This window comes from Neltuma alba, unplaced genomic scaffold (genome assembly GCF_004799145.2).
Source record: "Neltuma alba isolate B1F8T4 unplaced genomic scaffold, ASM479914v2 tig00012505_pilon, whole genome shotgun sequence".
Taxonomy (NCBI): Eukaryota; Viridiplantae; Streptophyta; class Magnoliopsida; order Fabales; family Fabaceae; genus Neltuma; species Neltuma alba.
In genome coordinates, this window is record NW_021636973.1 from 1,274,521 (window position 1) to 1,301,884 (window position 27,364).

General features: G+C 36.3%; 2 protein-coding genes across 2 annotated transcripts; both read right to left on the minus strand.

Moving 5' to 3' along the window:
• Positions 1-1,768: 1,768 nt before the first annotated feature.
• LOC114727645 (uncharacterized) lies at positions 1,769-5,762 on the minus strand. Its single transcript, XM_028914334.1, has 2 exons — positions 5,308-5,762; positions 1,769-2,195 (listed from the first exon to the last, which is right to left on the minus strand). Exons 1-2 carry the CDS (start codon positions 5,602-5,604, stop codon positions 2,046-2,048), a joined length of 447 nt encoding a protein of 148 aa, XP_028770167.1. The 5' UTR covers positions 5,605-5,762; the 3' UTR covers positions 1,769-2,045.
• Positions 5,763-7,625: 1,863 nt separating this feature from the next.
• LOC114727643 (phosphatidylinositol-3-phosphatase myotubularin-1) lies at positions 7,626-27,358 on the minus strand. Its single transcript, XM_028914332.1, has 19 exons — positions 27,307-27,358; positions 27,135-27,203; positions 25,715-25,789; positions 24,970-25,041; positions 23,204-23,273; positions 22,751-22,800; positions 19,616-19,905; positions 19,435-19,508; positions 19,225-19,288; positions 19,070-19,129; positions 18,281-18,380; positions 18,074-18,187; positions 17,226-17,395; positions 11,616-11,700; positions 10,620-10,841; positions 10,249-10,308; positions 10,064-10,128; positions 9,535-9,814; positions 7,626-8,915 (listed from the first exon to the last, which is right to left on the minus strand). The coding sequence occupies exons 2-19, from the start codon at positions 27,195-27,197 to the stop codon at positions 8,412-8,414; spliced, it is 2,418 nt and encodes an 805-aa protein (XP_028770165.1). The 5' UTR covers positions 27,198-27,203; positions 27,307-27,358; the 3' UTR covers positions 7,626-8,411.
• Positions 27,359-27,364: the final 6 nt, after the last annotated feature.

Below are 27,364 nucleotides of genomic sequence, written 5' to 3' on the forward strand. Positions count from 1 at the left end.
GTTGGCCAGTCATGAACCTGTCAGCTTGAAGGCCAGGCCTAGCAAATTGATATATTTTTGAAATTTTGATCCCACAAGGTTGGTCTTTTTAAGCCCATCGCCTTGTAGGGCCAGCCTGTATTCCTACTTTTATTTTTCAACATGCTAGATTGTATGTAAATATTCCATTTGGATGTCACATATTTTTATTTTTATTTTTTTGGGTAAGAAGTCGCATATTTTTATTTAGACAACACAGGTTTTATTCAAATAGTTTATGTGATGTTCAGACTACATGGGTTTCACTTATAGCTGTTTTGATATCTTTTATTTTAAGAACTGTCATGTAAATTTTTTTAATTAATACTTTCGTTGAACCTTACCAAGACAGAATAATTGAGGAGGAACATTTGGAAGATTCGAAGAATAGCTAACGTTTCAGTTTATTACATACTTTAGAGTAGTAATATAAAATCATTAGTAAATTTCGAAAAGTTTAGTTACATATGGTACAAATTGCCAGCCTTCTTGTTTCAAACGGATAATGTTTATTTGGAGTTATTTAATATAAACACTTATAATCACGTTTATATAAATCAAAACAAAACTTTCATCTAATATCCCGTTAATCATAATTGAAAAACTACTTTTAAAAACTTTAATCCTTATTCTAAACAAGCCCTACATGAGTATCTAAAGCCTTTGATTAACCAAAATGCATGAGATAATTGCTCCAAATCTTTGTTTTGTTTACATAATTGCTATTTATGCACATTAAGTGAAATTCTTTTCATTACATCACTGGCTTTTGCCCCATGGCGAGCCTTCAATCACTATCTTACATAATCTGAGAACGATTCTCACGTTGAGGTTTGTAGTTTCAAAATTTTCACAATATCACGTCTCAGGTTGCTTTATTTCACCATATCTGTCTCTGTTCACTGTGTCTGTCTTACAAATAAGTCGCTTTTATTTTATTGACAAGGGCTTCAAATGATGCGTTACAAAACAGTGAGCTTTTTAGCTTTTCCAACGTAATAATGCTTGGGAGTTTCACATTCAACCATGTGCATCATTGCATGGGGAAGGCATTGTTGTTATAGTTACAAATATCAATGCTTAAAACCAATCAATATATTTACATTAATGAGTGATTAAAATTTGAAGGGGGGGGGGGGCTATATAAACTAAAGCCAGTACAATTCCTTAAAATCCATGCCAATTGTTAATAATTCTATCCATATCTAATTTTCTCCATTCCAATATTATTTCCATTCCATCTTTTTCTTGGGTTCCATGTTTACCCTTCCATCTGTTGAAATATGGCTAACCAAACAACCGTTGAGAAAGCATGACAGTGGACCTTCATAAGTTATGCATAGAGGTGGACAAAAGTAAAGTTAAAAGGTAACACTTGTTCCAAACGTCCCAAACAAATGAAGTTGTACTTCTATAGTGATATTGAAAGAATGGTCTATATAGCCGCTGAGCTAAAAAACTCATGAAAGTTCATAAACAACTTAAGGACTCAATGCAAGCTAAGTAGAAAATTTAAAACATTTATAATTAACCTTCCAAAAAGCCTTTACCTCTTTAAAATGACTTGTCCATCCTTTATCTCTAATGAATTAACCAAAGAATAACTTTGAAAACTTGCAAGAGTTTTTACTATTTAACTAATTTCAACTAATTTTCTCAATTTAATTAGTAAATAAAGCCTTAAAGAAGCGATCAAATGAAGTTAAACATAGCAGGGATAAATTTTTGCTACGCTATTCAAGGCAATAAATAGTAGGAATAATTATTAAGAGCTAACCCCATATACATTCAAATTCAATTCATGAAACAAATGTTGTTGGTTTTAATACAATGATAAACGCAACATCAAAGTTCAAGAGGAGTATAGGACTGCAAGAGTCAAAGTTCACATGTCAAGCAAAAGATTTGTAATACTATGAAGCTAAAGAGGAGCTTTATAAAACAGTGGCGATTTACACAGCCAATGAGAAGATGTCGAAGTGAGTTCAGACATCTAACAACCCAAGCTATATAGAAAATCAAAATCTCTATTCATTACCAGACGGTCGACCCTCATTCTCATCTGAAGAACGCCTATTTTGGGAATTCTCATCATTGGGGTTCCTCCCTTTAGGCCTCCTCTCATTCCATCTTGCCCAAATCCACCTTGCAATAAGGATTCCTCCCAATGCATAAACCTGGAATTAATAGTAAAATTATATACTAAAGATAAGTTGCCCCGGTATTGCTGGGGAATATTTAAACTTGTTAAAACAAAAAAGAGATGATAGATTCAAACAATGATAACACTGTCCAAAAGTATTATCGCTTGATGTGACCATATAAATCATAAACCGTGTCAATCGTCCTTGTGTGTGTATTGGCAAAAGTTATATTTTGCAAACATACAGACAAACATATATACGACAAGCCAAACCTTTTGCCAGTTGATTAGCATGGACAAATTCAATCAGTCAAGGATGGCATATAGTCTCGAGATAGCCGATTGCGATATTCAAGCCCAAAAGACAATCAAAGTCAACATAAACTAATTATACCTGGCGCAATGTTCCAGTTCAAGTCAAGTTTTGCAAGGGGGGAAAAAAGAAGACGACAAGAACCATATATTACAAGGGTTTCAGGCCGTCAGATTTCTTATGAGTTTTTTAAAGATATTGATCGCAGGGTAATACATTCACACACCTTGTCCCATTGGGATACTTTCGAGAGTAAAGAGTATTAATTAGATCATTATTCAATTTCATGGGTCTCTTCCAATTTATCCACAAATAACCTGCCCTCTGCGGCAGCATTTTCTACCTAGCAACGAACATCTGTCCTTCGGTGAATAACCATATGAACCTCCAATAAACATTATTGACCACAAAAGCCTAACCCAAATGGCATCGATAGGGGGAAGCTCCCCAACCCTCAGTGAGACACTGGATTTCCAGCTGTTGTGCAACTGACCAATGATGTGGTTCAATCCATGACTCAAGGCACTCCAACCAAAATATAAAATTGAGAAAATATGTCAGGTGCTCATAGAAGCATTTACAGTAAAGGTACCCTTCTTGGTAATACATCGATCATTCCTAACCATAAATCCATTGTTTCAATAGCAAAGTGACCATACATGCTAAAAGTATATAACGCATCAAAGTTGTGTCGCTTCAGACTCAAGATGGTGCACCGTGCCCCACAATACAGGCACTGTGCACATCACAAGCCAGGTACATGAGAATCTTTTCATCGAAATCCCTCCCTCCCTGCTGAAGTGTGCTCCTAGATGGCCAGACTCCCCCTCTCTGTATTCTTCTGCTCTCCTTCCCCACCTGTCTCTATTTCTCTTTTTTTTTTCCTCTTTGCTGTGTTGTTCTCCCTCTTCTTTCTCCTACCCCCTATATTCTCTCCCTTTTCTCTCTCTTTTCTACTTCTTTGGTGCTTTTTCATAGTTTACTTCCAATGTATTCTATCTTGTCCCTATCTAATTTTTTTTTTTCCTAATTTTATTTTTGTCCGTGAAATACCTTAATTTCCACAGAAGATGTTAAAGAGAATTATTCACCCAAAACCAAAAAAAAAAAAACGAAAAAAGAAAACAAGGAAGAAAAAATTCGATAGCAAATAAGTTTGATTCACAAAAAAACAAAATGTTGGTAACGCCATTTTGTAGTTTGTGCTTGATTCTTGACACATTTGGAAATTGGATGCTTGTTGGAATTTGTCAGTCTTTTGTTCTCTTCTTTTCATATTACAATGAAAAAAAGCTTTTTATGCGTGAGCACGGCAAGTTATGAAGGAGCAAGGAAGTTTGTAATTTCTGATATGTGTGCCAATAATGATGACAGGGTTTCTTCTTGAGAAAATTCATTCCATGACGCCATATTAAGCATTGAACACATAAAATACAGGTAACTACACTTTTAGTGACACAGATAAAACACTTGAACATCACATCGAATAAGATGGGGACTCAATTAACTTCATAAGTTTAGGGAATCATCTTATCATCCAAATACTAATGCAGTTGTGTCACACGGTCAAGGTTTAAAACCAAAGCATGAGATCATTCAGAATATGCAGGGGAACTGTCGGGTATAAGGATATTATTGACATATGGGGTGTGAACCATGTGAGTGTGGGTGTTTGTGGTATTTTCCATTTGACAGTTAGTGAGAGAGAGGGGCTATATAACAGGAACCTGGTTATTGGAAAGGGTATGGAAAATGTGGTGAGTGAATTGGGGAGAGTTCATATGCCTCTCGAATGCATAGGGTAGTGTGTTTTCTCTGTTTAGGTTTACCTCCATTAGACCTACACTCTGTGGAGGAGTATTTCTAGTTGAATAATACATATTTCAGAGCTGTGATTCTATCAGAAACATATCAAAGGCAGCCTAACAGAGCCTCATATTACTGACTGAATACTTTTGAGTACCAACACAGATGTACTGCAGAAAGTAAATTGTTAGTTAAATAAGACTGGTTGGTCCCGAACAAAAATTACAAAGCTTCTAGGATAGAATTTTTTCCAAGACAAACTTAATCTACAAACACAATCTGTGGATACCATAGAGTTCAGCAAGAGATTTAAATTGACATTGAACCTCTCAATTATCAAAATCCAGTGGTTCTTAAACAATATGTGATTGCATAAACTTTAGTTTTAACTATAGATTTTTCCATGTCTAATACAAGGATGGATAACAACATGATAGAAAATTTTAAATGGGAGAATAATTTAATTTTAAAACATTTTTCGATGGGAAATTCCAAATTGAAATTTAATTTAAATAGTAAGAAAACAGAGAGAAGACTATAAATAAAATTACTAACATAATTAAGAGAGGCAAGTAGCCCAATGCAAGATGTCCTGCTCATGAAGCTTGTGACTAATGAATTATAGAGAGAACCACATTGTTCATGACTGATAAACAATGTGACTTACAAATAATTTTGTAGAGAATTTATCGATATATAGATATGGATATAGATTCTTCCACAAAAAAATTCCGAAAAAGACTGGTGTGATCGAATAAACTCCAATTCTGATTCTCTGTTAAATATTTATTAGTTCTTTATCTTTTGTTCCCTTCAATATTCAGATTCTGGTCCCATCATAAAAACCTGGAAGTTATGCTGCTGATTCTTAAACTTAGAGCACCTTCACTAGACCATGACAAACACTTGAAGTAAATTTATGAAAGAATAGTTTCTAATATGTGGTCCACCTCTTCGATTTCATAAACATGCAGCCAACAACTCGTAGCGAATGAAGGCATTCAAAAACAGCAAAACAAAACAATACCTGCCAGAGTATAATAGGATTGGAAGTTTTGGCAGACTCTTCGGCCTCAGTCTCCAAAGGAGGAGGAACAACCGACTGGGTTTTTGGAAACCTCACAAAGCTAGGCTTAGCACCATCGTTCCCAGTACTTTCATCATCCACAGTCCCAGTTCGCCTCTCGACCTCTTTACCAGAGGCCTCAGTAGAGTTTGTCTTCAAGAAAGGCAAATCAAACTTAAAATTAGGGAAGAAAGGGAAAACGAATCTGGGAGCTTTAGGGTCTTCCTCCTTTATCACGATTTCTCTGTTGTTGGCCATTTCGACGATGGGACTAATTCCTCAAACGACGGAGATAACTCTGTGGGATGGAAACAGTGGTGAATGACGAAAAACCAAAAATATAGAAAGTCGGGTGAAGAGTAGGAAACTACAAAGGAATTCGAGAAACAGCAGGAGGAGGTTGGCTCCAGTCTGCTCTCCAGAGCAATGTTTTAAAAGCGGACTGCACTTTGGACCGGAAGACCACCGGGTCAAGGTTGAAACGGTAAGCAGGAACGGTAAAATAATACTCTTCCGATGATTATATAAAATCTATTTAATTAATTTGATTAATTAAGAAAGTTAGGTAAATTAGTTAATTATAAAAAATATAACATGCTTTTTCCTAAAACACATAATCATCTTCCTTAATATCCCCTCTCCCTCTCCTATTTGATTGTGTTTGATAGAGTATCTATAGGGGTAATTTAAAAAATATTATAAATATGAATAATAAACCTTATATTTAGACTAAAATTAACTCAACAGTTAGGTCATATATTAATGACAGAGGAGTAATTAAATATGGTTAATATAATTTTTTGCCTTTAAATTTGAACCCATTTTGATTTTGGTATCTCAGATTTCAAAACTAGTAGTCTGTCTTTAAATGTCTGTCAATCCTTGAAGGTATAATGATTGTTGATGTTAAAGGTAGTGATGTTAACTCACTGTATGACATCTAGCTAGATCTTATGTGGATAACAGAATACAGCACAGTAAATAGCTCCTGAAACAAACAACGAGGAAGAAAAAACAGGGGTTAAATAGCTGCAATTTGAGCAGTTGCTCTTTTTTGACTCTTCTATTATACACACAAGATCCAACTAGATGTCACCTAGTAGTTAATCTACATCACCACTTTAACGTTGTTATTTGAGACTTTAGTATATTTCAACACCATTACATCTCTAGAAATTAACATTTTAAGACGGACTAAATTTTAGAGACTAAAAGCATGGGTTTGAAATTTGAAAGATTAAACCCAAAGTAAACCCAAATTTTAGGCACCAAAAATCATATTAACCCAATTAAATAGAAATAATATTATATACATGCATCATAATATAAATATAAAAAATAAAATATTTCAAATAGTCAAAGTAGAGTACGATGTTTTTAGATATTTTTAAAATTTAAAAATGACAATAAAAATGAAATGCTTATAAAAAAAAGACTTTATTCTTTAGTAAATAAAAAATATTTCATATATCTATGATAATATATATGTAAAACAAAATGTGAAAGTGTACAAAAGTTATATCAACTAATTTAAAAACTTGGTTTCCTAATTCAAGCATTTTAACGACTAACAAAAATAAAGTTCACAAGTGTAAAATCTGCAATTGAAGGTCTGAATATTTTTCCTCCCTAAACCATCCTCTACCTACCTCTACATATAAAAGTTGCTTTCACTGATTATTTGGTTAACCATTGTTGGACGTTTGGTTCTCTTCCCCCCCCCCCCCCCTCTCTCTCAATGCACTTGTTGTGCCAATCTACCAAACCGCACATGCTTTCCCTTCCCTCTCATTTTTAACAAATATATCTATCAACTCCCTTACGGATTAAAAAAATAAAGGTTTGAGATCCACTTTTGCTCTAAAAATTTTTACTCAAAAGTCATGGGTATTGAAAAGTTTTTTATTGAAGAAATATCGCTTTAAAAGTTTACAAAATATAACAATGTTGGCTATTTTTAATGCTAAAAAACTATCGTATTTTTATTTCACCAAAAAAAAAACTATCGTATTTTTAAGGCTATTACTCTAGAACTTGTTTCACACCATCCGAGGATTTTACTAATTAGTTCGGATACCTTTTTCTTGTTTCCTAAGAGTGTTCCATGCAAAACCTCTTGCCCTGTGATCATCCAATGGTGCGGGGAATTGCTTGTCAAGTTGGTAACATAATACAAACTGTTAGATTTTAGATTTGCTCGTAATAGACCGAAATATTTGATAGAAATTTTCCCAATTGTAACTTAATTTATAATATTCAAACCCAAATATTGCATATATATGAATTATTTTCATTGTGATTAAATATAATCATATCTACAAACTAAATCAGTATTTATTCCATATTGTAAATATATACCGTATACCATCTCATTCATTGAGATCATGATCTCATCAGGGGATAATAGAGATCATGATAAATCAACTAACTGATAGCATGACACACCTTAAATGCATAAAACATGGATGTTTTGTCTTCCCAAAATATCCATATCTATGTCTATATAAAGGAACTCTATTAGTAGTAACTGACCCAACCATAAAATTTTCCTACCAACTCGCCCATTCTTTTCTTGTGGTGCACCTGTTGTGCCAATCTAGGCTTAGGTTCTAGCAGATAACCCAAGAGTAGCTGTAACCCAATCTGAATCCAAACCGAGTAAGTTCCTTTACCCCCTCTTCTTTTTATAACACAAATGAATAGCTGCTTTAACATACACCAGTTCACGACATTCTTGCTATATACACTGATTTATCTGTGCCCAGAGCTTGAGCTAATTACCTATACAACAATAGGCTTCAGCTTCTACCACCTGCTACGCCTGTATTCAATATTAACTAATTACTCATACGGCTGCCTCGATGATCAATTGATCTTCCCAAGCTTCCTAGACATGTCTGTACTGACATGATTTTAACTCTAGTCTGTACAATTCCCGGGACCTGGTACAGAAAGCCAAATCTTGCTGTCCCCATTTGTGATCTGGAATTTCAAATAGAACTCTTGACTACGGTAAAGTACAGAAAAAGCAAAAACTTGATACTTTTTGGACCTGAATTCCCTGATCACTCAGGCTTGAAATAATCATCATCAATTAAGAGTTGATCTAGAGCATCAAAGTTTGCCTTTAGACCAACAAACTGGCTGACACGTTGTGCACAAGCAGCATTGGGCCACCGGCAGCGTCCATCTTGAGTACGAAATGGGCATAGAGTTTCACATACTTGACTAATAGCATTGCTTGGATCATTGACATCTTCTGTAATTGTTACTGAAGCAGATAAATCCTTTTTATCATCAAATTCCATTCCGGTTAGAGAATACTTCAAGTTTTGTGCTGCTTCAGCTGGGCTGATTTCAATATCAATAGTATTGTCATCACTGCTGGAGAAGCAAACCTTGCATCCAATTGACTGAATTGCCCTCTTCATCACCACATTTTCTTTGTTTTTCATCTTGGCTACATTCGTTGCTGATATTCTTTGTTGCTTCTCGCTTCTGAGCTCTACTTTCAGTGATTCCATGGCATTCGCAATTTCTTTGGCTTTCCTCTCTGCCACTTCTTTAGCCTGATCACATCCCACCAGAAAGTCAATTGCAACATTAATAGAAAAGACCAGACAGATTAACAGTTCATTTCATGGACAAAAATAACAATCAGTATCAGGCTGTTATTTACGTTGCTTACATGAAAAGATACATGTCTCCAGATTTAAGGAGATGCTACTATCATATAGAACAAGAACCGAGAAGCAAAAAAAAAAAAAAAAAAACAAAAAAGAAACTCAACATCAAGAGAACATAAAATAAGGCATCAGGTGAAAAAAACAAAGAAAGAACACAAGGCATAGTGTTTTTGATTTATAGGCAACCTATATTAGCAATACTCGAGAACCTGAAAAAAAAAAAATACCGTAAATTGTAATACTACTATGATATAATTGCATGATAACATACTCCTAGACTCAAAAAACCTTTATTGATAATCACAAATTAATAATTAGTACATCCCAATTTACCTCAACTTCCCAATTACAATCACATCTTAATTTGGTAAAATAAAGAAAGTCTTTCTTACGGCACTTCAGGAATAAAAATGAGTACACGGCCATTCACCATTGAAGAGATGGGTAAAGGGACTGTCTTTTAGAAAGATGCAGTAACCATAAAACGGATGAAAGCCACTACCTTCCTCATCTCAGAGAAATTTAGAGCCATCCTCCTACATTCTACTTCAATCTCCCCGGCCTGTGATTCTTCAGGACAAACCCAACGGAGATGGAATTGGGGCCACAAAGTTGGGGCCAAAGCTGCTGCTGGAGGAAGAAGAACACCGTTATGCTTTGACGGTTCATAAAAGAGGTTATAATGCACATGAGAACCACTCTCTGAAGCACGCAACTCAGCTAGGTATGTCCACAAACATCCACAGGCTTCAAAGACATTCAACTGCTGCCTCTCCTTCTCACTGAATAAGATCAGGCATTGAAAACATCATATTATGTCTATACACAAACAACACAAATGCAGTTTACTTTATGGTTATACACAAGTTACTTCTTTCAGCCTTACTGATCCACTTGAAAAAGGAATCACCCAGTCTTTTACCTTGAACACGTAAAAAGAGAGGGTGGAGGGTGGTTCTAATTACGCCAATACTGTAACATTCCATTAGTTTAATACGTACGACAGAAAATTGCCTCCAAAAAAGAAATACCTGTTACATAAGAAGTTTCCAAAGCGGCAAGAAAGCACACAGTCTAAGAAGTCCACCAGGAAGGCCTGAATCATACCATAGTATAGGTCATCAGTAGTAGATAGACCAGAAACACTCCCAGAAAACAAAGTATCAAATACAGGAATATTTGCAAGAAAAGTCACACATGGTAAAGAAATACTTACTGAGGAGAACTCAAAAGCAAAAGGATATGTCCGCAGCAATTGTGAAACACAATCCACCCACTGAAAAAGAGAAACGTATATATAGTTCATCACTTCATCTCCCTCTAAAGCAATAAGAGAAGTAGAAACACTAGGATAAGCATTCAGACTAAAGCATTCAAACATTTAATCTACACGTGTACTACAAGCGTGATTGCAAAGTGGGGAGATAATGTTCCTCTATGAACTCTATTACTCTCTTTCCTAGTTCCTGATCAGGTCAAACAAGAAGTAAAAGAGTTCATAGAGGAATATTAACTCCCCACTTCGCAAACATATATAAAACAATATAAGATTAAATGCCACCTATAGAGTATATACAAGGCACACACCTGCAGAAAAATTGGAGAGTAGTTGCTTGAAGTTTGTGCATGAGAGGTTGTAGGTTGGGAACTGAATGCTCCTGATGATTGATGCATGGGTGATGATGGGTGATTTCCACAAGACTGCCAAGACAACTCAGAAGCTGTGTTGCCGCTTCCAGTGAATGATGGCATGCCGACACGATCTGAGAATGGATGACCAAATGCTAACCAGTCTTTTTCAACAAGTGCCTGCATGTGGAAGAAAATAGGAAAGCACAATCAGAACAGCAAGGCCATAGATGTAATTGACACGTGTAATATGGATGTAGTGATAGAGAATGGATGACCTATCATAGGGGTAGGATATTTTGACTCTAAGAAAGTTAAACATAGATCTGGTAAGTGGTAACCCGTGACGAGTGGGTTGTGACTTTCTTTTTTTTTCAAATAAGGAGCATTTCTGTCTTTTTGGCTGAATTTCAAAATCCTTTTTTGGGCTCGAACACCTAGATGGGGTTATATTCTGTTATTTTGCAATTTTAAATTTCTTTTACTGTCATTTTCCCTATTATTAAATAGAAAATATCTAGAATAACTTTAAAAAAAAAATATCTATTCTGAAAAGATCTCTAACTTCCCACATTACCCATTATCCCACAATAATCGGTACTCTATCAGATTTCCTAAATTGTGTGATCTTTTTGATAAATTGAATAAGTGAATAATATTGAGTATTTAGCAATCATACCCTACCTCAAGTCCTTCCTTTTCTCCCACACCGCCCCTATCTTAGTCCAGGACATTTAATTGGATTACGTGATTTTACAATAAGATTATGTGATCACCGAGTCATTTAGGTGGTTAGCATTTTATTTTCTTCTCACACGTTTCACGGATTGCAATACAACTCATTTTCCCTTTGCATCTATTTATGTTAGGATTCAATAAAATTCAGAAGCTAAGGGAACAAACAACGTGTCTCTAGCTATTCATAAAAATTAACATGTAACGAGAAGCATTTACCTGAAACCCTTTGAATGTCCGATAGTATGGATCAAGCAACAAACTAGCAAGTGAAACCAACTGAGTTGTTCTATCCCATCCATCACTAGATAAATGAAAAAGTAAGATATTAAACACCAAATCAATTTTTTTTTTTTTTTTTTTGAGAAATCTACCACTCATACAAGTGAAGTGATATTGATAAAGACAAACAAATAAGAGGGGTTATCAAAGGACAAGGAAGATACGAGGGGCTTATGACATCCTTCATCTGTGGCTTAGGAACTTCTTTTTACCTAGAAATATTTTACTTATTCCCAAACATATCTTTAAGAGCTGTCATCCAAGTAGGACTCTCATATTTGAGGTTTTGCCAGTTTATTATAATAATCAGAGGCGCTGCCAGTGTGTGTTTGTGCGTGTGAGCCTTTCCATTCATCATACTTTTCCTTTTCCAACTGTAGAGATATGATATGATTTGATATGTAAATATTATGTAATTATGATTAGGATTTGATAGGATATGATATTATCATAATGAGCCATTAATGCAGAGGCTCCTCTCACTTGTATATATATGTGTATATTCTGATCAATGAAATACAAGAGAATTATTCTCCATATTATTCTATTTCCTACATGGTATCAGAGCGTGGGAATTTTCTTTCTGGGTGTTAATTTTCGGTTGCTACAGTACCAAAATTACTGTGTGAGCTCGTGACCCTCTTCCCGATGCTTCCTTTGGTGCCACCGCCCTGACTGTTCACTTGGCGTCCGTACGGCGCACTGTTCATCGACTTTTCCGGCGCTCTGCACTGTTCACTCGCGTCCGTACAGTCCGTACGCTCTGCACTGTTCATTGACTTTTCCGGCGCTCTGCACTGCTCACTCGGCGTCCGTACAGTCCGTACGGTTCTTACTTTCTGGCGTTCTGTTTCGTTTCTGGCGCATCTCCGGCACGCTGTTTGTGCAATTCAGTTCTGTTTGCAACTCCCTGTGTAGCTGTTGGCCTTTTTACTGCTTTGGTATTCATTAGGTAATCCAGGTATCGTGCTTTGTGTTCCTGTGTAACACTCTTTCGCATTCGCTTTGGTTAGTGCACTTCATCTATGGCGGAAATTAAATCTGTCTCGGAGCTTGTCCCAACTATTACTAAAATTACTGATCACAAGTTGACTAGGGTAAATTATTTGGATTGGAGTAAAACCATTCGCCTCTATCTGCGGAGCATTGAGAAGGAAGACCATCTGACTGATGATCCTCCAACAACTGATTCCAAAAAGACCTGGTTGCGGGATGATGCACGGCTATTTTTCCAAATCCGTAATTCCATTGACAGTGAGATTATTCCCTCTATTAATCACTGTGAATTGGTTAAGGAACTAATGGATTATTTAGATTTTTTGTATTCAGGAAAAGGAAATATCTCTCGTGTTTACGAGGTCTGCAAAGCTTTCTATCGTTCTGAAAAACAGGATCGTCCTCTCAAAGCCTATTTTATGGACTTTAAAAGGATGTATGAAGAACTGAATGTGTTAATGCCTCTTACTGCTGATTTGAAGGTTCAGCATAAGCAACGAGAGCAAATGGCTATTATGAGCTTTCTTACTGGTCTCCCACCTGAGTACGACACAGTTCGGTCTCAAATCTTATCCGGATCTGAAATTTCTGACCTTCAAGATGTGTTTTCCAGAGTAATGAGAGCTGAGAATCTCTTGCCACCAGCTGCTAGTATTCCTACAAGTGCCTTGCTCAGTAAGGGCACCTATGAGACTCGTAGTCCCATTGATAACTGCGGGGGGCCTACCCGTGGTGGTTCGAAGCAAGGGGGAGCCCCTTCTGACTCCAGTGGGGTAGTGTGTTATTATTGCAAAGAACCGGGGCATACAAAACGCACATGTCGAAAACTTCAGAATAAACAGCAACGGAATAACTCTGCCCACGTGGCTATACAAGCCAGTGCCCACGTGGCTACACAAGCCAGTGACACAGTCACGATTTCTGCTGCTGAGTATGCCCAGTTAAAATCTACTACACCGTCTGTGAGTGCCGCAGCTACAACAGGTAATAATGCTACTGCCCTTGCTTCTTCTTCCTCAAAGTGGATCATAGATTCCGGGGCTACTGATCATATGACAGGTAACAGCCATCTCTTCTCCTCTTATAATGCTTTTGCCAATCCGTCAAGTGTTTCCATCGCTGATGGTTCCCAGTCTCAAGTTCTCGGTTTTGGCACTGTTAATCCCACACCCTCTATCCGTTTGTCATCTGTGCTAAATGTTCCTAAACTTGCTTTTAATCTCCTATCTCCCAGTAAACTCACCCGTCAACTAAACTGTTGGGTCTCACTTTTTCCTTCTCATTGCTTGATACAGGATCTTTTGACGAGGCGGATTATTGGTAGAGGTTATGAATCTGGCGGGCACTATATACTGGATGATCGGGTGTCTCATGCGGTAGCTTGCGCTAGCAGTCATTCTCCCTTTGAAGTTCATTGTCGATTGGGTCATTTGTCTCTATCTTCTCTTAAGAAAGTTTATCCTCAATTTCAGCATTTGTCGTCTTTAGATTGTGAGTCATGTCAGTTTGCCAAGCATCATCGTCTTCCTTTAGTGTCTCGTGTCAATAAACGGGTTTCATCCCCTTTTGAGTTAGTCCATTCTGATGTTTGGGGTCCTTGTCCTGTAGAGTCCAAAGCAGGGTTTAAATACTTTGTTACATTTGTTGATGATTATTCCCGGACAACTTGGTTATATTTAATGAAACATCGCTCTGAATTGTTTTCCCATTTTTGTGCCTTTTGTGCTGAGATTAAAACTCAATTTAATGTTTCTATTCGCACCTTACGAAGTGATAATGCTAAAGAATATCTCTCTGCTTCGTTCCAATCTTACATGCTTCAAAATGGTATACTTCATCAGTCGTCTTGTGTCGATACACCAGCTCAAAATGGTGTTGCAGAAAGAAAAAATCGCCACCTACTTGAGGTGGCCCGTGCACTTTTGTTTCAAATGCAGGTTCCTAAACCATTTTGGGCTGACGCGGTCTCCACTGCCTGCTTCCTTATTAATCGAATGCCTTCCTCTGTTCTTGATGGTAACTCTCCTTTTTTACCCTCTTTCCTTCTAAGCCTTTGTTTCCTATTGCTCCTAAGATATTTGGGTGTGTCTGTTTTGTGCGGGATGTACGTCCATCTATTTCAAAGTTAGACCCCAAGTCGCTTAAATGTGTCTTCCTTGGATACTCTCGGGTCCAAAAAGGTTATCGTTGTTTCTCACCTACTCTCAATCGTTATTTAGTATCTGCAGATGTCACCTTTCAGGAGTCCACACCATATTTCTCGCATTCTTCCCCACCTGCTCCACCTGCGGAGGAGGATGACCTTCTAATATACTCTGTCACCTCACCATCACTGTCGTCGCAAGCACCCGCTCCCGCACTCGTTCAACCATTTGATCGTGTGTATACACGACGGTCAGAGGAGATTACTACCGCCACGCCAGCTTCTATTCCTCCCTGGTCCGCCTCGCCCTCAGATCCTGAGTTGAGCAACACTGAACCTCGTTCTGACCCTAATCCTGAGACACCTCCTGTTCCAGACCCGGATGCCTCTCTTGATCTACCCATTGCCCTTCGCAAAGGTAAACGTACTTGTGCCCATCCTATTTCGTCCTTTGTTTCATATGACCGCTTGTCTCCTGTGTCCAGTTCCTTTGTTGCCTCCCTAGATACTATCTCTGTGCCCAGAACTATTCGTGAAGCCTTGGCCCACTCAGGTTGGCGTGCTGCAATGGAAGAGGAGATGGCGGCCCTTGATCGGGCTGGTACATGGACCCTGGTCGATTTACCGGCGGGTAAAAAGGCCATTGGATGTAAATGGGTGTTCACTCCGAAAACTAAGGCTGACGGCACACTTGACCGCCTTAAGGCTCGCCTTGTGGCTAAAGGTTATGCACAAACCTATGGCATTGACTATTCCGAAACCTTTTCTCCTGTTGCTAAGCTCTCATCTGTCCGTCTGTTCATCTCTCTGGCTGCTACTTATGATTGGGATCTACATCAATTAGACATTAAAAATGCATTCTTACATGGTGATCTTCATGAAGAGGTCTATATGGAGCAACCACCTGGGTTCGTTGCTCAGGGGGAGCATGGGAAAGTATGTCGCCTTAAGAGGTCCTTGTATGGTTTGAAGCAAAGCCCTCGTGCATGGTTTGACCGGTTCAGTACTGTCGTACAGAAATTTGGCATGAGCCAAAGCAAGTGCGATCATTCTGTATTTTATCAAAGAACAGCGGCTGGCATGATTCTCTTGGTGGTATATGTAGATGACATTGTGATCACAGGCAGTAATGGTTCGGGCATCTCGTCCCTCAAGTCCTTTCTTAATTCCCACTTTCAGACGAAGGATCTGGGCTCTCTGACATACTTTCTAGGTATTGAAGTTATGAGAAGCAAGAAGGGCATATTACTGACACAGCGCAAATATGTTCTTGACCTCCTGAAGGAAACTGGAAAGTTGGGAGCAGCACCGACTAAGTTTCCTATGGTTCACAACCCACTCCTTGACGCTGATGGGAGCATACCACTCGATGATTCTCTTGATGATGAGAAACGGATGCTTGAGGCTCAGAAGAGCAAACCATTTGAGAATCCTGAGAGGTACAGGAGAATGATTGGCAAGTTAAACTATCTCACTGTAACTCGTCCGGATATTACTTATCCAGTCAGTGTACTAAGCCAGTTCATGGCATCCCCGACTGTCAGACAGTGGGAAGCCTTGGAGCACGTGTTACATTATTTGAAGGGATGTCCAGGTCGTGGGATATTATACAAAAATCATGGCCATACAGACATTGAGTGCTTCTGTGATGCGGATCATGGTGGATCAAAGGCCACGAGACGGTCTACTACAGGATACTGTGTCTTTGTGGGCGGGAATCTGGTGTCCTGGAAAAGCAAGAAACAAAATGTGGTGTCCAGATCGAGCGCAGAGGCAGAATACCGAGCTATGGCACAGTCTGTATGTGAGATAATCTGGATATATCAGCTATTAAAGGAAGTTGGCCTCAAAACCACTTTGCCAGCAAAGTTGTGGTGTGACAATAAGGCTGCCCTACATATAGCCTCCAATTCTGTGTTCCATGAACGTACCAAACATATTGAGATTGATTGTCATTTTATCAGAGACAAGCTTAAGGAGAACTTCATCTCCACTGGATATGTGCGTTCTAGTGATCAATTAGGCGACCTTCTAACTAAAGCTCTAAATGGGACTCGTGTTGACTATCTGTGTGACAAGTTGGGCATGCTTAACATTTATGCTCCAACTTGAGGGGGAGTGTAGAGATATGATATGATTTGATATGTAAATATTATGTAATTATGATTAGGATTTGATAGGATATGATATTATCATAATGAGCCATTAATGCAGAGGCTCCTCTCACTTGTATATATATGTGTATATTCTGATCAATGAAATACAAGAGAATTATTCTCCATATTATTCTATTTCCTACACCAACCATTATTTTAAGCAAACTTGAAATTCATGTTGGGTAAACATTGAAAGATCCAAGTTTACTTCATATTTTTAAAACAGATAAAAAAGTGCACCATGGTAAGCACCTGCAATGTACAAGCACAGAAGCCTCCTCAATAGCAACACGAGCAGCAATCCAAGCTGCACCAGCCAAGACATTTTGAACGTGCAGTAACCATCCACTGTCCCCAAGTGTTGATACTGAAGCAGACATACTACTTAGTAATCCTCCACCCCATGTCCACCCACCATTCCTCTGTAAATAGAACCCATAAAAGAATCTCAAGATATACAAGCCCATAGCAATCAAGACAGCCTTGCGGAAGTTCAGTAGCTTGCCATCATCGAAGATAATATTGAAAAGCCTTTCTATCACTTCTCATACAACATTAAGCTTTTAGGATGATCAAGTCCTTGGCATTATAAGAAAACTGAGATGTGTGCATAAGGAGTGCATATCAACCCAATGTTGTAACTAGTTTCCCCATTTCCTATTATATCACCAATACATGTGCTGACAAAAGAAAATAGCTAAAAAAACTTCAAAATGACTAGAAAAGATTGATAACCTCTATTGGTAGATGTCTTAAATTCACCACCCTGCTTCCTCAATTAAGTGTGTCACCCTTCATAGTTGCTGACTATGGTATTAAGCTAACTACCACAAGAATCCCATCAATTTGAATCCTTGCCCCCCTGGTCCTTTTATGCAACTCTTTTGGCGAGAAAATTCCTAGAAAAGCTAGTTGTCATATACAACATTTGCAACAAAGATTCTTCCCTCAATTTCTTCAAAAAAGAAACAGCAGATCGCATGTTCAACTCAAGGTTTGGTTAAATAGTATCTGACATCTCTTGTTTGAAAGAATATCACCTAATTCCCTTGCTATGTGATCGATATTACAAATATCTGAGTCTTTATATGATGACTCACCAAAAAAGATGACATTCCGTCTGAGGATGCTCTTCCATAAGTATCCAAGTACTCTCTAAGTCTAGCAAAGCTATCTCTCATTGCATGGATGTTGTCTATCCCAAAAAAGACTATCTGAAAATGTGAAATAAGAATTGAAGCATTTAGAATATGACAACTTAATGACCGAAAGAAACCACTGAAGTACAATAAAAACTTTCGACAGACTTCAGATTGAAAGTAATTTGATGATGACTCTGAACCACCTCCCATGGCCCCATTAGCTAATGCATTTTTCCTTGGTCTTGCGTCAGCAATATATAGCTTCCTAAAAGAGGAAAAACTACAAATCAACTTAACCACAAAGTCATATAAGCAAACACCTGATGTAACCATATAATATGCTGTCTGCTTCTCAGATAATTCATGATACAATTATTAAAGAAAACTGATTAAGGGAAAAAAAGCAGTTCTGATTTATAGAGAAAGAATTCAAATTCAAAAATGCTGATGAGTCAATATCTGATATGGTCATGAACTCCAAGATATTTACTAAGTTGGTATATGAGTGTGTCACATCTAAAGCTGATGCTTTAGCTTTATGTCGCAAAGGACAGCATATATTCATGACGCAAGTATATAAAATAGCGTTATTTTAGTATATGAGTATACTGAGGTAATGAAGGATTGAAGGCAAAGGGATAACACGGCCTCTGTTTATTCTTAGTCCCTGAATAAACCTTCTGGGTACAATGGATATATATATATATATATATATATATATGAGCAGAAGACTTAAGTCAATAAGCTAACCCTTGCATCATGTCTAATCCTAATATCTCATATTTGTTCTTCTAAGATAGATGGGATAGGATAAAATATTAATATAGGACATAATATCTATATCTGATCTTAGGATACACATAATTATAGTAATAATCAAAACCTAATATAAATAAGCACATAAATAATAATTAATGCTAGTCTTGCTGCCCTCAACATATAACTCAATCTTACCTCCGTGAACCATCATCCAGTTTGTTGCAAAGTGCAGCTACGAGCTTTTCATCCATGTTGCTGCAAGCAGTACCATGAAAGTAAATAATTTTTTTAGTCCCCCCTAATACTAAAAAATACTAGGAGGATATAGTTGATTAAGTAGTGTACAATACCTTCTCATATTCATCATGAGACCAACCAAGGGTTGGGATGATCGGGCAAGGACTGCACCAGAACCTATAGCTCATCAACCAAATTAGAGCGTAAAGTAAGTAACACATTAAATTTCCCTACTATAAAAAGCATGAGAAAAAGACCACAATGAGAGGAATATAATAAATAACGTCTATTAAAAAAAAAAAAAAGAAGCAATCCTCGTATACCAGGATCACACCACGAAACTACAGGCAGCCGACATCTTGCCCGAAAGGTGGAAGCCTGAAGCACTTCATCATCACTAGCAATGGGACCAGGCAAAGATACCAAATAAATGGACCATGGATTGAATTTTGTTTAAGCATAGACTAATGGAAAAGGAACAAAATGTGAACCTCAACAAATTACCTAACGCTCTTTGGAATAATCAATGCAAATGGATAAGTCTGACACATAGTATAGTTGGAATTCACACTACTTATTCTCCAATAGGCATTCGACAAGGTGAAGGACCCACTTCTAATCATATTGATTGATCCATTATAAGATCCTTTCCCAAGAAGTCGAAAATACTCATCCAGTAAGCGAACTTTTGGGTTTGAGTTGCTTGATCTAGAAGGCCCTGATACAAAAGCATAGAGATCCCAAAGTCTTGCAGGTTTTGTCAATCCCAGTAATGCTTCAAATATTGCACGTCTCTGTAAATTAACAACCATCATGAGATGCCACACTAGACAGAAGAAATGAAGAACATCTACCTAAATGGTTGTTTCATTACAACAAGTCGATAACATTCTCACTGCCGTTCAGCAATGTAAAAAATGCAAGCTTGATAAACTGTTTCTTCAGATGTCATATAATTGGAATACTTAAAAAAGCACAATAAGAACCCAATCACAGACAATAAAAAATGAATGAGAGTTATTGATTATTAAGCAGACATAAATGAAAAATCAAATGCTCCTTACCCTCAAATAAATCATTTATCACAACACAAAACCAAAATTATAAAAGAGACGAACTCCATCTCCAAATCAAATATAATAGCTACTTAATATTTTGTGACAACGCATCAATCACCAATTCAATAACCTTAAGCTGCTAAGTGAACTCATGATTGTTTTTATTAATATCTTTAACACGGCCCTAACACAAGAGCCTGTTGTGCATTTTGTGTGAACAAGGTGAAAGTCAACATTAACTTGAACTTAGAGGCAGCAAGAAACAATGTTATTAATGCCTCTAACTGATGGGAAATGTGGAAAATTTTCCTCTGGATGCAAGGGATTTGAGTTAAATTTATAGCATGTGACGGTGATTTCATGTTGTAGTAATTACTTTTATTTTGAAAGTTAGGTTTTATTTCATGTTGTTTCAAATTGGGTTTTATTTTTTAAAGTTTTAGCTAATTTAGTTATTGTATTTGAGGCTCTATAAATAGCCCTACAACTTAACTGCTTAAAAAGAATAATTGTTTATTAGTTTTCTTTCAATAAAATAAAGTATTATCATCAAATAAAAAAATAAATTAGTCAAGCTACATTATTTCACAAAATATTTCTTTATTGAGGGCCGGCGGAGAAGAGATGCTAAGTCAAAGCACACTAAGGGTCCAATTGGAAATTTTTCAAAAGTTGTGCTGTAGGTTGTGCGGAACAAACTAGATTTTCTTATAAATAATGTTGTTAGAACCGGATCAGACAAGCCAGCTCAACCGGTCACTCCAGGAACTAATTGTATGCCAATCCAAAACACCCCAAAACCAGTCAAAAAGTGAATTAGTGGAAAACCACTCAAAATCGATGAGAAGCTGAAGAACTGATCTTAGACCCTTTTTCTAATTTTCAATAACCCAAAAATATCTTATTTTGGGTTTTTGTGTCTTTTACTTGGTTTTTCTTTAGTTTTGCATATATTTGACAATTTATTGGTGGTTATATTAATCATATAAACTTCAATTAATAGGACTTATTTGATTATTTTGGTAATTTGGTAATTTGTAATAGGCAATAATTATTTTTATTGTACTGTTAAGTGTGATTGACTATAAATTTAACATGCATGACAAGCATATGGATATATATTATCTAATATATTTTCATTTTTAATACATATTCTCAAAATTATATTAAATTTAATTAAAACTGGTTCAATACCTGGTCCAGTTCTAAAAACATTGCGTATACATGATGTGGCAAATTCTTTTTCATGTTATATATTTCCCATGTTGTCTGCAAAAGAATTTTAATAAACAAAACTTGGAAAGAGAACCAAGCTTTTTTCTTTCTTCCTTTATTAAAAAACAAACTATTCATGGAAAACTAAATTGAATCCTTACAGTTAAGCACTTCCATTATATGAAATAAAATTAATTCAGTAATAAATGAAGTAAAATTTTCCTGAAGCAAAACCCCAAAAAAAAAAAAGGCAGGAAAATTAAATATTTTTGGGGTTCATTTGAGAAAAGGGGTATCAAAAATTGCTAGTGCCATGAGAAAGATAACTCTTTTCAGCTTATTTTGCTAAGCTATTCCAAATAAGCTCATGTGTTTATATTAGTTTTTTTTTTTTTTTTTTTAAAGGTACTTCTGTGCTGTACGAGGTAAGCATGTGAGAACAAAAAAACTTCACTTTTTAATTGATTATGGGGTTTTCCAAACACCCATAGATCTAATACATGCATTATGTTCAGCTTAAAATTTCTCAATGCTTCCAACAGCTTCCTTATGTTTAGCTTAACTAAAACCACTTCTTTTTTTTAATAATCTAAAACAAAATTGGCGGTTGACAAGATCAAAATCAATCATTGATAAAAGTCTTACTAAAATTTATCGAATAGTTTATAATTGGGTGAAGATGCATCCAACACCCCGATTTTTTTTCCAAGTGCATCCATCACCCCAATCTTTTTTGTGGTGCATCCAGCATCTTGATCTTATTTTTTTGAGGCAAGCAGCACCCCAATGTTACATTTTCAATTACATCCAACACCCTAATCTTTAGGATGCTAGATGCATTAAATACAAGATTAGGGTGCTAGATATATCAAAAAAAAATAAGATCAGGGTGTTATATGTAGCATAAAAAAGATTGAGATGCTAGATGCACCTTTACCTTTTATAATTTTTTTAAGAAGTCATGCTAAACATATCAAATAACATTGATAGAGGTTACATTTTATAGGTGAAAGAACTTTATTTTATGGTACTAAACTACATATTGAGATAACTCATTATTACCAGTAATGGTTTGAATACAAAAGTATAAAATTCAATTTAGATTTTCTACTAAGAAATTAAATTAAATTTACGTTGAAAAATGTTCTAGTAGAAATCTTAAGATAATAAAAATTTCATTCAGATTTGATTTCTCAATTTAAATAAATAACATAATTTTAAAAAAAAAACAGAGAAATAACAAAAATCTTTGAAGTTTTACAATGCTTTAAATGACTAATTACTCATATGGTTAATGGAAACTCATGTATTGCTTTATTATAATCTCTGGCAAATACAAAAGCCAAAATTACTCCAGTAATTTTACCTGTTTTGTACGAGGTCTGAAACCAAAAACAATAATTCTCATATCCTTTCCTGCACGAAGAAGAGGAAATACAAGTAATCTAACAGCACAACCAGGCATTTAATGGTTTAACAGCGTTGACATTGGAACATCAAACAATTATATCAAAGATTAGGCTATCATTGCACATTCAGCAATCCAGAAACTGAAAGCGGGAAAAAGAAAAAAAACGCTTCCTTGCCTTAAAAATTAGACATGTGAGTCATGGTAAGAAATTTGGGCCAGCCCCTGCCTTCCCAGCAGTGATAACAACTGGGCTGGTGACAGATAGGCCACGCCACTCTTCCCATGAAAAGAGAGAAATTAACAGAGGAGTTTCTAATTTCTAATGAATTAATGGCTCACATCATTGCCATGATTGCTGAAAATTTCTTACAATACTATCAATCAAAAGAAAGATATTTAAAAGCTTACCAATGACTTGGAGCAACCTTTGTGATGGTGTTTTGTCCAACTGACGAGGAGCTGATTGAGTCTTCACAGCCTAAATTGCCATAGAGCAATAGATAATAAATTACACCCTAACAGATTCAACGGATGCACAACAAATGACAAATGCATTTCATATGTTTTACAAAATTAATTGATAAAGCTCTGCAATTCCTGTATGATTTATAATACAAAACGCTGAATGCCTCTGTAATAATAGAGGAAAACTGAGGGAAAATGCATGAAATTGCAGCAACAGCACACGCTCCTAGGAAAATAAAGTTGCAGAAGACAAGTCAAATTATTCCTTGCATTTTGAGCCGCAAGTCACTCCACGCTAAGTTTTGCTCTGCATCACAAAACCCTATGCGACACTATAAAACTCATTCTCCTCTCATGTCATTTTTCCATTGATCTCCCTCACTGTTGGATCTCTACTTGTTACAACAGAAGGGTAAACAGGTATTTGTGGTTTTATATATTTATTTACATATTTATTTGTAGCTTTCAGTTTCCAGTATATCTGTGTAGATGTTATGTACATGTGATCTTGACATAAGGGTAGATAGGGTAGGTAAAGAAAGCCGTTAGTTAGTGGTGATTATTGTTGCAACCTTTCCCTGCTTATGTAAATACAATAATGAGATTTATGATTTGCCTCCAATGAATGAATAACAGCAGTATTCAGTCTTTGTTCTCTCTTGTTTCCCTGTTCTCTCTCCTATGACCCCTCTAATTCTCATTCTTCTCCAGTTCTTTCCCTATCTTTCTCCTATTATACTAATTAAATATTATAGCAGTATAACAGTGGGATCAGAACAAACACTCCTTGGCCACCTATTGCAATTCTGATCGTACATGGTGCATATCCTTCATGATCCACAGCCCAAGCTATGAAGAACGGAGTCGAAGTGATTGAATGTCACCTAGAGAAGTTTTACGCCATTGATACTCTAAGTGATGTCATTACTACCCTCTCCACTCTGGTTCCGGGTCTCTTTCATGCCTTTTCCTTTTGGTATAAATCATTCTATAGATAAGCTTGGAATTAAAATCGCCTTCTTTGACCTGTTGCAGCCTTCAATTTCTCCATGAAGTAATTCCCAACTATAGAGAAAACCCAATCACTTATAAGACCACATTGTCTCCCCTCTATAAAAAGTCAACTGTCCAAAAGTTTCTTCTTTTCTGATACCAGCATTCCTAAAAATCACAATTCCATATCTTAAACTTCTTAAGAAATTTCAATGTCAAAAATTTAAATTCCATCATCCACTCTTATATTGTGCCAAACTTTCACTTGAAGAATATGATGCATCAATCACAATTTCTTGAGACAAAGATTGTAACTTCACCTTACAATATTCCAAAACCATGTGAAAATTGTCATAATCCTGACAGGAAAAATACTCAGACACTGGAATGGGAAAAATTAAACAATTATGGAGATAGATGGATGGAACAGGACAGAAGACTGGAGAACTCAGACTAGAGGGATCTGCATGAAACCTTCAAGTACTGACAGTACAAAGACAAAAACTTGCTATAGAACATAACATTTCAAAATACTTTATAAATTTCAATGAATGCATATTTTTCTATTTCTAGTTCATAACATGAAAACTATATTAACACAGATGTAAAATAGGATGACAAGAGAAGAGGGTCTAACACAATCTAATGCAACATATTTAAATAACAGAAAACTTAAGCACAAATTTTTAGCATGATATGCAAGTTTATGAACTTACTATCTTGGTAAACTTCTCGATTGTTGCAAGTGGTATTGTTCCAAGGGCAATAACTTTTGTTGTTTTCTCGCTCTTGAAAAGGTAAAAGAACAAATCAATATGTAAAAACTCAATAAAGCATTTACATACATAATAAGGTACAATATTTCAAATACCCACATATGATAATTATAGATATGCATAAATACACACAATTCAGCAACAGACACTCAGGAGCTAGATCACTGAATCCTTGGACCAAGATCTGAACACAGTTAAATAGCGTACAGCTAGCATTTGAAATATTAGTATCACATAATTTGAAGCGTCTTGAGATTATAATTGCAAGCCCAATAGCACCTTATTTCCAGTGAATGTTAAAAAGACATTATTATCAAGGAAAAAATATTAAAGGATTCCAAAATATATGACTGAAATAATCCTAACTCCAAGATCTTCACCATGTCAAGTGATGCGTGGTTGAATTTATTTCAAAATCTTTCTGTCCTTTCCTATATACACCCCTAAAACATGCATTTCAACAACTTTCTTAGCTGCCAATCCTAATTCACAATTCGAAACATAAAAAATCAGCTGAAACTGCAGGCCACCATTTTATATTAACATCACATCATTGCACTCCTCTTTGCATGGAAATCAAGCTTTCAAGTTATGGAAAATTGCAAATCACAAATTCAGGATATCTGCTTTATGGTGCCCTATCAAAATTAGATATAAGACAGGATATATTACATGAAATACTTACCACGAATAGGAGGCGAAAATTTGTAACCATTAATGTACCCAGATCGTTGTTATTAACAAGAACAACACCAGATTCCTGAAAGCAAACATCATGTACAAGATTGATCTGATGCCAAAATATACCAACAGAACAAAAGTAATTTAACTTGTATGGACTCATTCTGTTAGCTCAATAGCATGAAAAGGTTCACCGTGGAGAGTAAATTTCCAAACATTTGCTTTTCTTGGGTATGCTTTTATCACAATTCTTAATGAATTTCGGAGGCTTTAAATAATTTATCTATGTTTTGATCATTTGTAATGTCTTATCTGCTTTTCACTTAAATTCTTTTCTTGCTTATTTTCCCCCTTCAAAATGTTGCACATCTCATGGAGCATGCCCATTTACGTCCCAAACCTCCCCTCTTTTGGAATCATAAGTTTAATCTCATTCATCTTATTTTGTAGCAGTTGTACATAAAAGAAAGAGTAAATAGGCTACTTTTTTCCTACTTATTCTGATTCATTGTATCAATCTTAGATATGTTGGTATGTCAAATGCTTTCTCTTCTTTCCTAGTTGTGGTAAGGGACTAAGGGTTTTGGGCATTGACAACATAACCAATTCAGAGGCAGAAATATTGATTTTTTTTTTTTTTTGGTTCCTCCTCCCTTTACTTTTTGTAAGGTTTTGAACATGGACTTTCCTTAGGTTGTTTTTGAGATCTTTACTTTTCCACAGCCATTGGTGTCTACTATTTTGACCACCAAGGAATGGCTTTTCATTTACCACTGCCATGGGGCTGTAAATCTCAATTAGACATCCATGAACTCTAGTCTCTCTTTCACCTGCATTAGAGGGATTCAGAGCTTGTCACCCTTAAGCTGCTTCAAATGCAATCATTGTTTTCCTTGATTACTTTTGATTTTGCGGCTAAAAATGAAAATATCATTCCTTGTTTAGGAATAAAATTCTTGCCGCATGAAAATATGGCACACGGAAAGAGAAACAAAATAAAAACTAAGTGAGAAGGGGTCCTCTAATGTAGCACAAACTTGCAAAGGAGAAGAGAACATGATTGAGGCCTTATCACATGTTGATAACTAATAAGTAGTTTAACGAAATGCATGAAATATTACTTGCGAACACAACTAATTCAAGTTGTACACAATGCCGCCTTGTTACTCGGAGAACTCATGCATTGAACATAATCGAAATCACCGGAACCATCCTTTGCAACATCGTTACATGCTACGTATTTGGCTAATTCATTAACATATAACAGACAGACGGTAAATAGAAAGGGGGGAGGGGAAAAAAAGGCAGGAAAAGGGGCTACAACAGCTCTGCATAACAAACAAGAATGACCCCAGAATAACGCAAGAAAATTACATTCTTAAAATAAAGGAAAGCAAAGAAGAACAATTCAAGTTGCTGCATACTTGGGTTTTGACTTCTTCAGCCTCAAGCAAGAAATCCAAATTTTCCCGCGAAACGGGGCGCATGATGGGCTGCAAGAAAAGTTTACAAGAAACCAAGAACAAATGAGGGAAAACTGAAATGAAATAAGTAAAAGAAAATGCAAATTCAGCTAACACATAATGGAAACAAAACCTCAATTTTGGTCCATTCGATGCATCCAGCTACCGTGCCCTCGAGCTTGGAGGTGTCA